Here is a 14,575-nt window from a genome sequence, read left to right as displayed (position 1 = left end):
CTCTTTCACTTCAATTAATTTGCATGTCATGGTATCATCTCCCTGATGTTATGGTCCACTTCAAGAAAGACAAACAAGAACAGATTGGACTAGATGTGCTCTGAGATCCCTTCTGGTTCTGAAGGTCTGTGATTCACCTTGTGAATCAACAGACATTTCTTGTGAATCAACAGACATTTCCTGGGTTTCTACAGCATATTCAATCTGTTGGGATGATGAGTCGAGTTAGTTCCCTTTAGAAGTGAAACAAGGCAGAACTATACAAAACAGTAGATAATTATACTTTCTGCTCTCCAGGTTATCTACTATAAAATTTAGGAGAATTTTAGATAAGAGGGTGACCATTGAGGGACTATACTGATCTCAGAAGATTTCATGGAAGTGTGACTTAAGCTGGGCTTTAAAAGATGGATAGACTTTGGATAGGAAATTCTAGGAAAATCTTAGAAACTGAAGTCTTTCCCCTCCACCCCATGTTCAGTTCTCTTTGTCCCAAGATGTATCATCTTCTGTCTCTGGATCTTTAGAAGGTATGGCCAATTCCCTCCACACCCTCAAGTCTGTGTGGTAGGCAGGCAAGCATCAGATAGGTATGAGGTACCAAGACGACAGAGAAACTTATTAGCATAGCATATTTTATTTTTTCAAGAAGCTTTTACATATCCAGCCAGTACCCCACTGGGGGGTAGAGAATCAATTTAGGTAAAAGCACCTGCTTTCTTGGTATCAATCTTGTGACAGTAGGAGTGGGGGGAGGCACAACATACTCAGGAAGAGATCTGGAATGTTTGGTTTCTCTATGAGTACATACAGATAGAAAGAAGGAAGAGGGTTCAAACTATCTCCACAAGAATGAGGCTCTAGATTTAATTTTCCATGAGAGTATGTAGGAAACATAATAAGAGGGACAAAACTAATTGGATACAATTTGTGGGGCCAATAATGAAGTCCGTGATTCTTCAAAGCCTGGTGCCCTGGGAAACTTCCCTCTCAACACTGGTTATTGGCTGGGCTTAGAAGACAAAGGAAGTTGTATCCCCCCTGGCAGGTCTAAGAGCCTCTTCTGCCTGGGCTAGAGTATTATCAGCCTTCTGGCTTAGCTCCTGACATTCTTGTACTGTGTCCTGGAACTGGCGACACGCTTCTTCCAGAATGGAGCTGCCCTGGTCCTGGGGTGGCTTCCAGTAGCTGGGCTCCACCCAGGGCTTAGTCTCACAGGGAGGGACGGGCCCTGGATTCCGATGCAAGCATTTGTCAAGGTCCCGGCACAGCTGGTAGAATTCACTGCCCTGACCTGACACTCGCTCCCCATCAATGACTTTTAGGCCAGGCAACAGCTCCCCCACCGCAGCCCTGTAAGAAGGACTCTTACAGAGTGGGTTACTAAGCCGTGCCAAGGGGTCCTGAAGCCTCAGATGTTCCAGGCGCTGAAGTCCTGTCAGACACTTCAGTTGGCCCACCCCTGCCAGCAAGTTACCAGCTACATTGAGACTCTGCAGGTTCTCACAAGAGGCCAGCGGTTCTAGTCCTGTCAAACGGTTGGAGGAGACATTGAGCACAGCTAGCTGCCGGAGGGAGGACAGGGGTCCCAGGTGGGTGAGGGTGTTACCAGACAAGTCCAGCCATTCCAGTCCCAAACATTCACCTAAGCAGCCCAAGTCCACCAGCCCTAAACCACAAAGTTTCAACAGCAAAATGGATTCCAAGGAAAATTCACCTGACCAGGCTTTAAGCATTTGGGCTGTAAGACGTACCCTATCACCCTCTCCAGCTCTCTCCCCATGGGACTCCATGATGACTAGGTGGCAATGGTCGGAAGCCTAAGAAAACTTCAATAGGCTGGAATCTGGTTATTCAGAGACAGCTGGGGTGAACTGGGAAAAGTGTAAGTTGGTGGAGATCAGGCTTCATCCAGGGGTCAGCTCAGGTATGTCCCTCAGGACAGCAAGACTGTCCCTTGCATCAATAATCACCTTGATGTAGGCCAAGTCCCACTTGATCTGTTTCAGGGTCCCTGGGATAAGAAGACAATCAGCATGTTACTGAATACCTACTACAGAAGCAACTTAACATGACAGAAAGGCCATCAGAAGATGTAGTTTCAAAATGCAACTCTGATGCTTGCTGTATGATTTTTAATAAACTACAGCCTCTCTCTAGGCTTCAGTTCTTATCTGAAAAATGGAAAACATCTCCATTATGTATCTCACAGAGTTATTATATGTTGTTTAGGCTCTAAGCACTACACATGACTTTAGAAATTGGAGAGATCAGTGTGGGTTGGAATAGTCCTTTCTTTAGAAGCTATGTTGACTTTGTTTGGGAGCAGGGGTGTATATCTGAGGAAGGATATTTCAAGCTGGGAATAGGAAAAAAAAAACAAAAACAAATCCAGTGTAAACTAACAGCAAGAGGAAAGAATGAGTCATAGATGGAGGGAATAAATAGCAAAGAGCCTGACCTGGCTGGAGGGAAAGATTTGCACTAAAGAGAAAGGGTTGGAAAAATTCAAATACCTCTGCTAAAAAAGACACACTCCAAGCTGTTCCTTCAATGCTCCCTTATGGGCCACATTCTCTGCATAGTTGGACCACTTTCAGTCTAAGATACTCAAGCTGGGTCAGAACCCAAGAGTCCTAGGCTCAGCACAGAATCCTTAATCCTGGCGGCTTCATTAACCTTGATGGGTTGGATGTGCCCCAAAGGCCTGTAAAGGAATCAGGAGTGGCTTCTGAGTGGTGGGGAGAAGCCACTCACGCCAGGAATTTTAGAATCTGGTGATTTCAAATGTGGCCACTTCCCAAGATATGCTGCTATTAATTACAACAGTTACCACCTTGTGAGCTATACCTAATCTCCATGGAAACCAGGCCTTCTGCCAAGGCAACCAGCCCCTCCCATACATTTAAAGGGCTAGATTCATACCCAAGTATGAGGGCAGAAGTGAAGACCAAAGTCCATTTCTGAGGCAAAAGGCTGGAAGGCATGTTCATAAATATTTCTATAATTCTTTTTCCTTCCCTGACAGTACCACTGACCTTGGCAAACACCCTCACATTAGGAGGTCTTCAGCAAGATTCTACTAGCTGACCTATTCCCCTTCCCTAAAACATCTAGCCCATAACAACACAACTCATAGTAAACACATGTAACCTCTCTCTTCTGCACATAACTATTTCTCTCTCCATTTCTACATCTAGTCTAAACAAACATTTATTAAGTTACACCAGTGCTGCCCTCTTTCTAAAGGGTCATCTCTTCTATGAAGTCTTCCCAGACTCACTCTACTAGCTCCCAAAAGCCCTAAATGTAATTCAATATTATTCATCCACACTGTGAGGAAAAAGTCAATTACACTTTAAAAGAAGGCTAAAACATAAAATAAGTGATTTCTTTTAACTAAAGACACAAGCCTTTGGAACCCATTTTTACCACTTTTCAATTTTTACCTCACTCTATTCATTTTTAGATTACTCATGCTGTTGGATACTGGAAGGGATTTGAGAGATCATCTAGATTAGTCTTTCATACAGATAAGGAAGCTGAGGCACAGGGAGATGAGATGATATATTTAAGGTAACACACCAAGTTAGTGGCAGGGGCATACCTGCCAAAAGCCCAGGTCTACCACTTCAGGTTCGACCCGTCATAATGGTTCTGGGGGAAAAAAATGGCTTCTTAGGAGGGTTTAACTGGGATATTTCAAGTCTTGTTTAAGTAGGGAAATTTCATTATTATCTTTTGGCCAGAGTTTAATTAAATTTGAATCTAAGTAACTCCATCTTGCTTTTAAATAACTATAAACAGTTACAGTTTACTTAGGAAGTACAAATGCAGAACAATGTTACATTCCATGTAACAATCCCTTACTCCATGTGAGATAGACTAATTTTTTTCCTTAAAAGGTATTGAGACCATTTTTACGTTTTGGTTGACTCGGGCTGTTGACATCATTGAATAGTCAAGTAAACACAAATTCGAAGGCACTCCAGAAGCACTCTAATGTTTAATTTGTACATCAAGATGGACGGTCTAAAACAAGAGTTTCATTCATCTGAATCAACAAATTGTTGAATATCTTTCTCTTGCTATGGATAAACAAATCTATTTATTAATTTGCTGAATGAGCAAGAAGAGTCTGATTTTGCTCCAAATTTAACTCTAAACTACTGGGATGATACCGAGTCAGACCTTTTCCAGAACATATATGCATTTGATGAAATATCCTGAACTTTTTATCATACAATAAGTAGTTAATTCTCTAAACAATGCATCACCTATATTCTGTTCATGCAGCTATCTTGTGAGCTGAGGTTGTTGCTATTATATATCATTTATATATTTAAAAAATTATTTCTTAACTGAATTTGCTTTTTCTGCATTCTCATATATACTTGTACCTTCTTAGTGAAGCCTATCAAAATGAACCAATTCTCAAAATGTGGTTGATAACTTGAGGATCCCTAATACCCTTTTAGGAAGTCCATGAGGTCAAAAGTATTCTCAAAATAATACTAAGATATTTTAATTTCTGAATTATCAATAGATATAATCCACATAAACAAAAGCTCTTGAGAGGTCCTTAAGAATTTTAAAGGATATATAGTAGGATTCTAGGGGAAAAAAAAGTTAAAAATCACTGGAACAAACATTTCTCTTGATTGTTGCTTTTCTGTACAAAATAAGTCCTACAGTAAAATAGAATTGAGCTTGTACACAATACTGTTCATTAAACTTGCTTGTAAGTAAAAGGTAGTATATTTAGGCAATTATTTTCTTAGAATTGTCTTTTTTGATTTCTACAACAGATCTAAGTCTCAGGTGGTTAGTGTGTGGCAAGAGAATAGTATACTGACTTTTAAATCTGAAGATTTTAGGTTGAAAGTCTTGTTTGACATTTACTGTTATGGATCCTGGAAAAATCACTTCTGAGCCATAACTGTAAAATGGAGATAATACCCACCTTACAAAATTATTGCAAAGCTTAACTGAGATAATATGGAACCACTTTGAAAATTTTTAAAATCTCACATAAATATTATTGTTATTATTACTGTTATTATGTGATCTATAACAGGGAGGTTTGGGAATCAAGAAGCCCCTGATTCTTGTTCCTGTATTAGCTGGTTATGACCATATTAGGTCATGATGCTATTGGAGAAAACAGAACCACAGATTCAATTCTTGAATAGGTAAATTAGTTTTTGCATGATTACATACTAGTAGCTTCAACAAGACCTGGATAGATCAGTACAAATTTATCGAGCCCTGAAAAAAAACCTCAAAAGCATATATACACGAATGGTTGAACAGTAGCACTCTGTATTTAAAAAACAGTATTCTAGAAGGATCTCAGTGGCTATATGACAAGGGATAGATGTTCCCCTTTCTGAGCCTATTTTACTTTCTGTACAGTGAAGACAATGATTCTTGCAGAAGTTAGTTATTTCGCACAAAATAATCTAAGCATAAACAATATAATAAAAAGTAAAACTGTCTTTTAAATGTCTTGCTTCCTCCTTAATAAATGAATGACTTAAGTCTTTTCTCTATAGGGAATCTATATTGGGGAATTGTATGATATAGTTCCCTCTCTGAATCTCAATTTTCCTATCTCTAGTATAGTGCCCACAATGTTATTTTTGTTCTGTCAGCAAGAGAAACAACCAGCACCCAGAAGGATGAAACAAGATTCTCTCATATTCAACTGGCCTTGAGATAAAGGCAGTTACTCTGCAGAGTTGTGGGGGTGGGGTGGGGGGGGGGGAGGATAATTTCTATGAAAGCTGCTGCTACTCTTAGAAAACCCTTCAGCCCTTTTCCTTTGACAGGATTTCCTTTCTGAACAGTCACCCACAGGGGAAGCAAACCAGCCTAACTGAAGCAGCACCTTACCATCATTACTATTCAAACCCTGATGGAAACAAGATTTTAAACCCCAAAGCACTGGGAATGAAAGCATCCCCCAGGCCACCAGATCTGCTTTGAGACCAACACCATCAGCCACTGCTGAAGGAAGAAATCATCATGGATCAGTCCACCAGTAATAGCAGCTGGTTAACTGATACCCAAAGGGAAGATTAATGCAAAAGTCCTGGATGTGGATACAATCCTCAAACTACCATAGGTTTTGCTTCTGGCTCAGCCAATCACAGCCATAAGCGAGGCAATGTCTACATAAATGAGGGCAACCATCTTCAGCCAGCACCATTTCCCTCCAGACCCTGTTGAACACTAATGAACTCTAAAGCTAAGAAGCTTTGGGAAAGAAAAGCTTCTACTTCAGAAATAGATATAATTTTACTAGTGAAAATGACTTCAAAGAAACATTAATTTCCAGCTGCTTAATTGCTGCATCCTAGAAACCATGTGACATTTCTATCAGATTTAGATGAAATGTTCCATGTATGTTGTTTTCCCATTAGAATGTGAGGCTTTGGAGAGCAGAGAGTGTCTGACTTTTTAAATTCATGACCTTAGAGTTTAACACAATGCTTTGCAGGAAGAAAAAAAGGGTAGATTCAAGGGAGAGTGGGAAGAAGAAGGAAAGAAGGAAACCAGGAGGGAAGGAAGGGAAGGAAGGAAAGAGAGAGGAAGGGGAGGAAGGTAGAGAAGGAGGGATGGAGGGAGTTAGGAAGGAAGGAAAGAACAGAAGGCATATGCACTGATTTTTTTTTTTCCAATATGAACACATTTAGAGGAAGGGACCCTAAGAAAATTATCTTCTTAGGATTACAGGTTTTAGAATTGCAATGGGCTTTAAATATCCTCTAGCTCAGTGGTTCTCAGTATTGTATGGGAACTACTGGAGGTACCTAAAACTCTCTCAGGGGATCCTCTAAGCCAAAATTATTTTCAAAATAATACTAAGACATTTTATCTTCCAATAGTATAAATTTTGATAGAACAAATAAATATAAACACACAAACAAAAGCTCTTTGGGGAGTCAACCTTTTTTAAGAGTGTAAAATAGTTCAGAGACCAAAAGCTTTAAGAACTATCGATATAGAACAATCTCCTAATTATAGACGAGAAGTACTGATAAGGAAACTTGCCCCAAACCCCACAGTAAATAGTAAATAGCAAAGTAGGCATTTAACCTAGGTCTTCTGATTCCAAATCCTGTGTTCTTTCCATTATGCTACTATTGCTTATAGACAGTGAATATAGCTATACAGATATAAACATAAGCATACATACACACCACTTTCTATCTATTAAGGAGGTGGTGAAATATCTGAGTAGACCAGTGTTCAAAAAAACAATACATTTTTAATGAACACACCACCTCAAAATGTAAAATGAATTTGGCATTATAATGAAAAAAAAAAAAAAAAAACCACCACATGGCCTTGGGAGGACAAATTCTGTATGAACAGAATGCATTATGGGGACTTGAAAGATAGGGTCTGGATTCATTAACCCATTAGAGCCTATGTGGGGTGGTGAAAAGAGCTTTGATTTGAACTTTAAGTGATTTTAACCCAACTCTGTTGTAAGTTCATTGTAAAAACAAGGAAAAATAATTTCACTCTTCTTAGCTTTAATTTAGTTTCCTCACATCCAAAATGAGGGAATTGACTGGCTGGTCCTTCAGGTCTCTTTTTAGTTCTGATAAAGAGCAATCTTCCTTTCCACCTTTTAGTATTGTCTATATCAGATGCCCCAAATCTCAGTGAGCTAGTCAGAGCCCTATACTTTGGCTAATCTTCCTAAGCAATCTCCAACTTTCTCTTTCTTTCCTTAATTCCCTCATCAAAATATACCTGTCTGGTGACCCATCCTTTTAGGGCCTCTCTTATTGAGCAACTCGATTCATATTAACATAATGAATGAGTTTTTCTCACTTCTCCCAAGAGATTTTCCTCTTTAGTAGGAGTTCTCATAAAACATACCATCTTAACCTGCTGTTTTATTTCATTCTACTGAATATTTTCTTTTCAGGATGCACTGTGGTGTAGTGAAAGGAAAAAACAACACTGAATTTGGAATTAAGAGCCTTGGAATTCTGGGTCCATCCCCTGGGAGACAGGTCTTTTTTTCTTAATTCCAGTTCTCTCACCAGTAAAGAAAGGAATAGCCTGCCTCCCCTCACCCCAACTTGTTTTGGTGAGAGTGATTTGTGATTTTTCTCACTTTATTCTACTTTTATTAATATTTGTCACAGTGTGCCCCTCACTATTAAGCTATAAGCTCCCTGATATCAAAGTCTATATTTCGTTTGTGTATTTCCTTGTATACAGCAGAAAACACTAGAAATTCATTAGATTCCAATTGATAACAAGAAATGAACTTTATGGGTCAGATTAGTGGAGGAGATACTCTGTGTATTGGGGTAGCTCCCAATGTTTACCACTTAGGTTGCAAGTACTCCCAACAATCTTGAGCATAATCCTTTGCAACTTTGTGGGTCCATGAAGACATTAACAAGTGAATACATTAGAATGGGGTTACATATTTTCATTTCCCTTTAAAACTGGTACATTTTAGCATCCTTTTTAGAAGGATTGAAAGTAATTTTGAGAAATGCTCTGTTGGCTTACATCTATTCTTATCATGCAAAGGACCTCTCTGCTGTTGCCTGTCCTTTTATTGAATACATCTATGATGCTGAAATGACTTGATAGATATATGCTTGAAAAGCTATATGATGCAAGATGTCAACTGTGCTTCTATGAGGTAATAAAAATCACCAAGAATGAAACAAACATTCCTAGTCATTTTTGAATGTTGAAATTATAATTTTTAAGTGATCAAAAAAGAAAACCGATAATCTTCTGATTAAGCATGGAGATAGAAGTCTGAAAGTCATTCCAAATTTTCATCATATTAGTATAAAATTTCTAGTGTTCCCACCAGAGGGAAAGGACATAGACTCAGAGACTACAGGTCCTATCAGGTAATACTGACCAGAATGCTGAATGCTCTGTGCTGTCGTCCTGAGCTCTCTGAATTAGCAGAAGTAATGCTAACAGCTTCCACATCCTCTAGTTTCTCCATGTTCTAAACACTTAAGCTGGCTATGAATGCTGGGCTAGAAAAGTCTTCTCTTGCAACTGACGACTACATCCCCAAGGTTGATCCAAAAGATCAAGGACAGTAGGCCATTGTTGGGAATATTCTCCAGCTTCTTCTCTAAAAAGCTCAATACTCTCCATGTCTAGGGAAAGTCTCTGTTTAAGGTGACAGGATGATCTGGGGAGTAGAATATGCAGAGAAGATTCCAGAAGGTGGGTAGGACAAGCAAAAGAAGGCTAGCAGGGCCAGGGTTGGTCAGATATTTTTCCTTAGTGGAACAAGCCCCCCTGGTCTGGTTTCTTGACCAGTTCTTGTGGAGAGGGGGGCTCCACTTCCAGGAGAAGCTAATGAATATAGTGGTAGAGAGGTACAGAGGTACAACATCACAGAAGGAATGATCTTCCCATTTTCCTTTCCTTGAAAGTACAAACAGATCTTCAGGAAGATATGCAGAGGGTACACTTGTGGTAGCACCTGACTCACTGAGGCCCTGGGCACTCAGGTTATCATCCACTCAGGTTATCATCTCAAAGGGCTACAGAAGAAACTTCAATAGACTTTCTGTAAGGCTCTAAAATCCTGGGGAGAAGATCCCCACCCCTATTTATCAAGCTAATGCCTTTTGGTCTAATTACAAGATTGGTGCTTCTACTATACAAATCATTTTACATTTAAAAGTGGAGTCCTAGTGACCTGTCTCTCCCAGTCATGCTAGTATAGTGAGAGGCTACTCTTATCCTGTAAGGACTAGAAGGTGTAAACTGAAACAAGTTGACCTCTGGTAGAAGAGAACAAGATGAAAATCCATCAGACTTCCCTAGACTCTGAGTCACTTCTGAGCTGGGTGAGACAAGCTGTCTACATAAAAACAAAGTTAATTCAAAGATTGTCATGCTAGTTGGGGAATGGTATGATAAAGCTGTCATTGCTATTCAATAATATAATGCATTATATACAATTTTTAAATTTTTTTACTGCTAATTTACAAGTTTAGTTATATTATTCTTTGGTTAATGATAAAATTAGTTTGCCCTTCAAGTAGAGAGTAAAGCAGTGCAAGAAGAAAACCCAAGATTAAAAATGTTACAGTTAATTCAAAAGATATATTTTTAAAACTCAAAAGTTCTTTTGTTGTTTGATATTTAGGAATAGTCTTAACAAAGTTACTGACTCAAGTTCAGGCCTCTAGTAAGAATGAGGATAATTTGAAAAAGAAATGAGATGAGAGAAATAAAGATAATAAAAGAATAAGAAATAGCTTATGTAAGTCAACTTCACTTATTAAAAACGGCAAAGAAATTAGTGTTGACTTGAAAAAGAGCAGATCTAATATAGCTATCAACTAGATGAAAAAAAGACAAAATTATACCATGGAAAGCCCATGAGTGCTTGAAGAGAATGAGTCAGAAGACCTGAATTCAAATCCTATTACTACTATTCACTGCCTATATGACTTTGGACAAATCACTTCAAATCTGTGAACCTTAGTTTCTTCATCTGTCAAATGGTTTTTGATGCTTTCTTGAATCACTTCCAATTCTGAATTTAGGAGCCTCTCACTTTGAAATGGGGAAAAAAGGATTGAAATTCTATCTAGAGTGATTGAAATTAAATATAAAAAAATACCTCCCAACACAAAACTTCTAAAAATTGAAGTGTGCCATTCCTTCAGCAGGTCTCAGAATCATGTGATTAAGATGGCTGCTGTGCCTGCTATTTCTATCAGTAGTATAGATCAAGGATGGTAGGCCATCGTTGGGAAAATTCACCAACTTTTTCTTTGAAAAGTAGGAGAGGAAACACTAGATGATCTTTGTTTTGAGGGTCTTGAAAGGGCAAGATCCAATACTTTCAAGTCTATTCCTATCCCTAGATAATACCTATCAAGTCTATGAGGGACTTGTCTGAATATTAAGTGTCTGTTTAACTGCCTATTCCTCAATGAATCTTTCTCAATATCCCCCTCTCCCAACCCCTAGTGTAGTATATCAGAAAGAATGATGAAATTACAATCAGAGGACTAAGGTTCAAATTTCAGTTTTGCTGCTTTCAGTCTATGGCCATGAACAAATTAAAAAATAAAGAACTAAGAGATCTTTAAGATCCCTAAATTTAAATTGTGATTATATGAATTTTAAGCTTGTGAACCTATGAATTAGTGGTAATCTCTTTATGCTATGGGCATTTATAATACTGTTAACATATATTATGCACTTATCTTTTATTTTATATTACAATTACTTGATTTATATTCCCTGCTAATAGCTCACATTTATATAGAGCCTCTATAGGTTAAAGGCACTTTCCCCAATCCTATATGATAAATAGTATAAGTATTATTATTATTATTATTTTACAGTTGAGGAATGGGCTCAGAGAGTCAGGGTCATGATCATGGGTAGCAATCTCTAAATTCTCTGAAGACAGAGAGTAGTCTTTATTTACTTCAGAATCACCATCAATGCATTATTGATATTATACATTGAAATATTTGTGGAAATCAAGTGTATAATAGAATTATTCTCTGTATTTGTAGGAAATGGGATACCAAAGAAACTAAAGATCACGTCTCTGCTCAAGAAAGATACTAGAAAGTGAGAGTTAGTAAGGATTTTAGGAGTTATCTATTCCAATGTCTTCATTTCACAGATGAAAAAACTGAGGCCAGGAGAAGTTAGACCAATTACTCATCATCACATATTAGATAACACAGCTGGGATTAGAATCCACAGCTGGAGGACCCAAGACCTGAGTTTTTTCTTTAACACCATTATCAGATAGGATCTAAAGGAAGTTTCTGATTTAAATAAAAAACAACTGAACAACTACTGAGACTTTTTCACTTGCCACAAAGGAATGGGAGCGGGTCACTTCAGGCTGGGTGAGAGTATTGGTTACCTCTCCAACTCTGTATTCTAGAACCATGATATATTTGTTTGCCACAAGTTAGGCCCCTTTTTGTAAACTGTCTTTCTACAATCATGTAAATATGTTTGCCTGTATTTCAGTGTTCACAGATTTTATCTGCACTATATTTATTGGTGGTCCATTTAAAATTGCTTTGTTCTTATTGTCTCTTTCAACGTGAATGTATATTATCTTCCTGAATTATATTCTCCTCAAGGGCAAGGACTATGCTTCTATTTGTTTTACCTATAGTCTGATTCCAACCGTCCCATTGAAGGGCTTTGGACAGAGTGAATACTGTTAGGCTCTTTTGCCTTTTGTCTCAGCCCTCATTTAACATCTGCTTATTGTCATACTTCCAAAATCTCAAGGCCCCAGCCCAACAGTTTCTAACCAGAGAAACATAGAATACTAGATTAAACAATTTTAGTATTCCATCGGAGGCATGAAGCCCCTCTATAATGTTGACAAATGGTTTTCCAGCATACACCTGAAGATGTCTTTAGTGCACAGGGGATTTTGAAAATAGATTGCATGTTTTGTGACATTCTGTACTGCCAATTGTGACAGTAATTTGGCCAATTTGTGACAGTAATAATTCATATTTATAGAATTTTAAACTCTACAAAGCAACTTAACTAGAATCATAATTTTATGGGGTAGACAGAATAAGTATTTTATTATTTTTTGCAGACAAGGAAAAGGAGGCACTGGTAACTTGTCCACAGTCATACCACTAGCATCAGAGAATCCAAATCAAAGTCTCCAAAGTCCAAATTCAGAACTACATAAGAATAATCCCACTTACAAAGGGAAAAATGAAGAGGCAGGATGGTTGAGATAGTTAGTGCATTCACCCATAAAACATATATGTACATAACAGGCTGAGATAACAATAACCAGTTAATTTTTTTCCATATAAGAACTTGTCCTTTATAAATTAAAAATAAGCAAAGGATAATGTTTAAAATCACAAAATCAGGTATATCTTGGTTTTGCATTAAGATTTTATTTTACTTTTAAATACGAACCAATTACATCATGTTGTTTTAAAATCATATCTTTTTATTGTAACCCTGATTATGTGCATATATATATGTACATATAGGTACGTGTATCTTTAACAATTAGAGCTATGTGACTTCATAAGGGTGGGTACTTCTTTAGCTAGAGCTTAGTAAACCCTTCTCATAGTTGGTGAGTTTTGTTCACTTATGTCTTTCTATGAAGAACATAATGAAGCACTTCCTCCAACCTTTTCATCATGAGTTTTACCAATGTGGTATTTGACTTCTTCATCTGAAGCTTCTCATTCTCCCGACATTAATGACTTACCTGATTTCTGCAAAATTCATCCTTCTTCCACTTTGTCTTTCTAGTACTAACAGCTTAATAGGAGAGCTTTCATGTAACTGTTGTAAGGGATGTGGGGAAAGAAAAAGCAATAGCTTTAGAGCAGATGACAAGATAGCATCTTGATTCAGCTATGTAATCACAGATAAACCTCTTCACTAAATTTCCTAATCTGTAAAATAAGGAAGTTGTACTAGATAAACTAATATCTATTCAAACTTAAAATCTTGTGAATTGTAAGTCTTATGGTTTCAGAGGGCTAAAGGTAGACAAAAGCATTTATAGAAAATCCCACTTAGGTATGATTTTTTATTATTTAAGTCCATATTCTCCATGTGTAGTCAGGGGAAGCACTATTATGACTGGAAAAGACACTAAATTAGCAATTCAGAAATCTTGTTTTTGTCTTCTGGTTCACAATTCCTGTGTGATCTTGGACAAAAATTTATTAAAAGATTTTGCGAATCCTCCAGTCCATCTTTTCAGCCCAATGAGGAATTCACCTCTATAATCCTGGTTATCTAACCTATCCTTGAACATTTCCATCTACCTCAAAGGTAGATTTGGAATTTCAAAGATACAAATGTGTATGTCTATGTATATGTGAAAAGCTTTCTGCAAACCTTAAAGTGCTGTATAAAGGCTAGCATTTATATATTGTTACATTTTAATCACATAGTATATAACATAACATCATTTTTATTTTATACGGGCTGGAAGACACTCCCAAAACACTGACAATAATCCTTTTATTTTACAGATTAGGAAACCCAGTACCAGAAAGGTTGCCCATGGTCACAGGAAAGGCAGTTTCCTTACTCGTCACCTGGGTATAATCCTAGTTCCTGCTTCACCTTACCAATAGCAGGACTGTGTGAGTGCAGAATGGGCTCAGGCCGTGACGATGATTCTGTCGGATTCCGAGTCTCGTGCACCCTGTCTTCCTGGGTGGGCAGGACACGCCACAGGCCACTCCGTTTGAGCAACCCGGCCTTAAACCACTTCTCTGGTCCCTCACCGCGAGCACTGAAAAGGCGTCAAGGAGAAATAATGCCCAACCTCCTACCCCGCTTCCCCTAACCGTGACCCCAGCCGTAACTCGGCATCCCAGAGCCAGGGGCCCTTACCCGACGCAGCAGGGGAAAGTCTCAGTCTGAGCGATAACCAACTGCATCCACTCCAATCCTCCCACAGAGGCGGGCCCGACCTTGGGAGCAGCTCACGCCCCACTTTCCCCTGTCTTGGGCGCTCCGGGGACGCAGCCACGACTAGCCTATGATGAAGCTCGGAGGGAGC

General features: G+C 38.4%; 1 protein-coding gene across 4 annotated transcripts; it reads right to left on the bottom strand.

Moving 5' to 3' along the window:
• Positions 1–617: 617 nt before the first annotated feature.
• On the bottom strand, positions 618–14,575 carry LRRC61 (leucine rich repeat containing 61). Of its 4 annotated transcripts, XM_031939376.1 has the most exons (3): positions 14,407–14,575; positions 14,139–14,305; positions 618–2,014 (listed from the first exon to the last, which is right to left on the bottom strand). In XM_031939376.1, exon 3 carries the CDS (start codon positions 1,791–1,793, stop codon positions 1,014–1,016), a length of 780 nt encoding a protein of 259 aa, XP_031795236.1. In that variant the 5' UTR covers positions 1,794–2,014; positions 14,139–14,305; positions 14,407–14,575; the 3' UTR covers positions 618–1,013. The 4 variants fall into 4 exon arrangements, with proteins under 4 accessions (XP_031795236.1, XP_031795235.1, XP_031795237.1 ...); XM_031939375.1 differs by lacking the exon at positions 14,139–14,305; XM_031939377.1 differs by lacking the exons at positions 14,139–14,305; positions 14,407–14,575 and adding an exon at positions 7,897–8,239.

This window comes from Sarcophilus harrisii, chromosome 5, assembly GCF_902635505.1.
Source record: "Sarcophilus harrisii chromosome 5, mSarHar1.11, whole genome shotgun sequence".
Classification (NCBI taxonomy): domain Eukaryota; kingdom Metazoa; phylum Chordata; class Mammalia; order Dasyuromorphia; family Dasyuridae; genus Sarcophilus; species Sarcophilus harrisii.
Note: the sequence above shows the minus strand (reverse complement) of the source record. Positions and strands in the feature narration are given on the sequence as shown.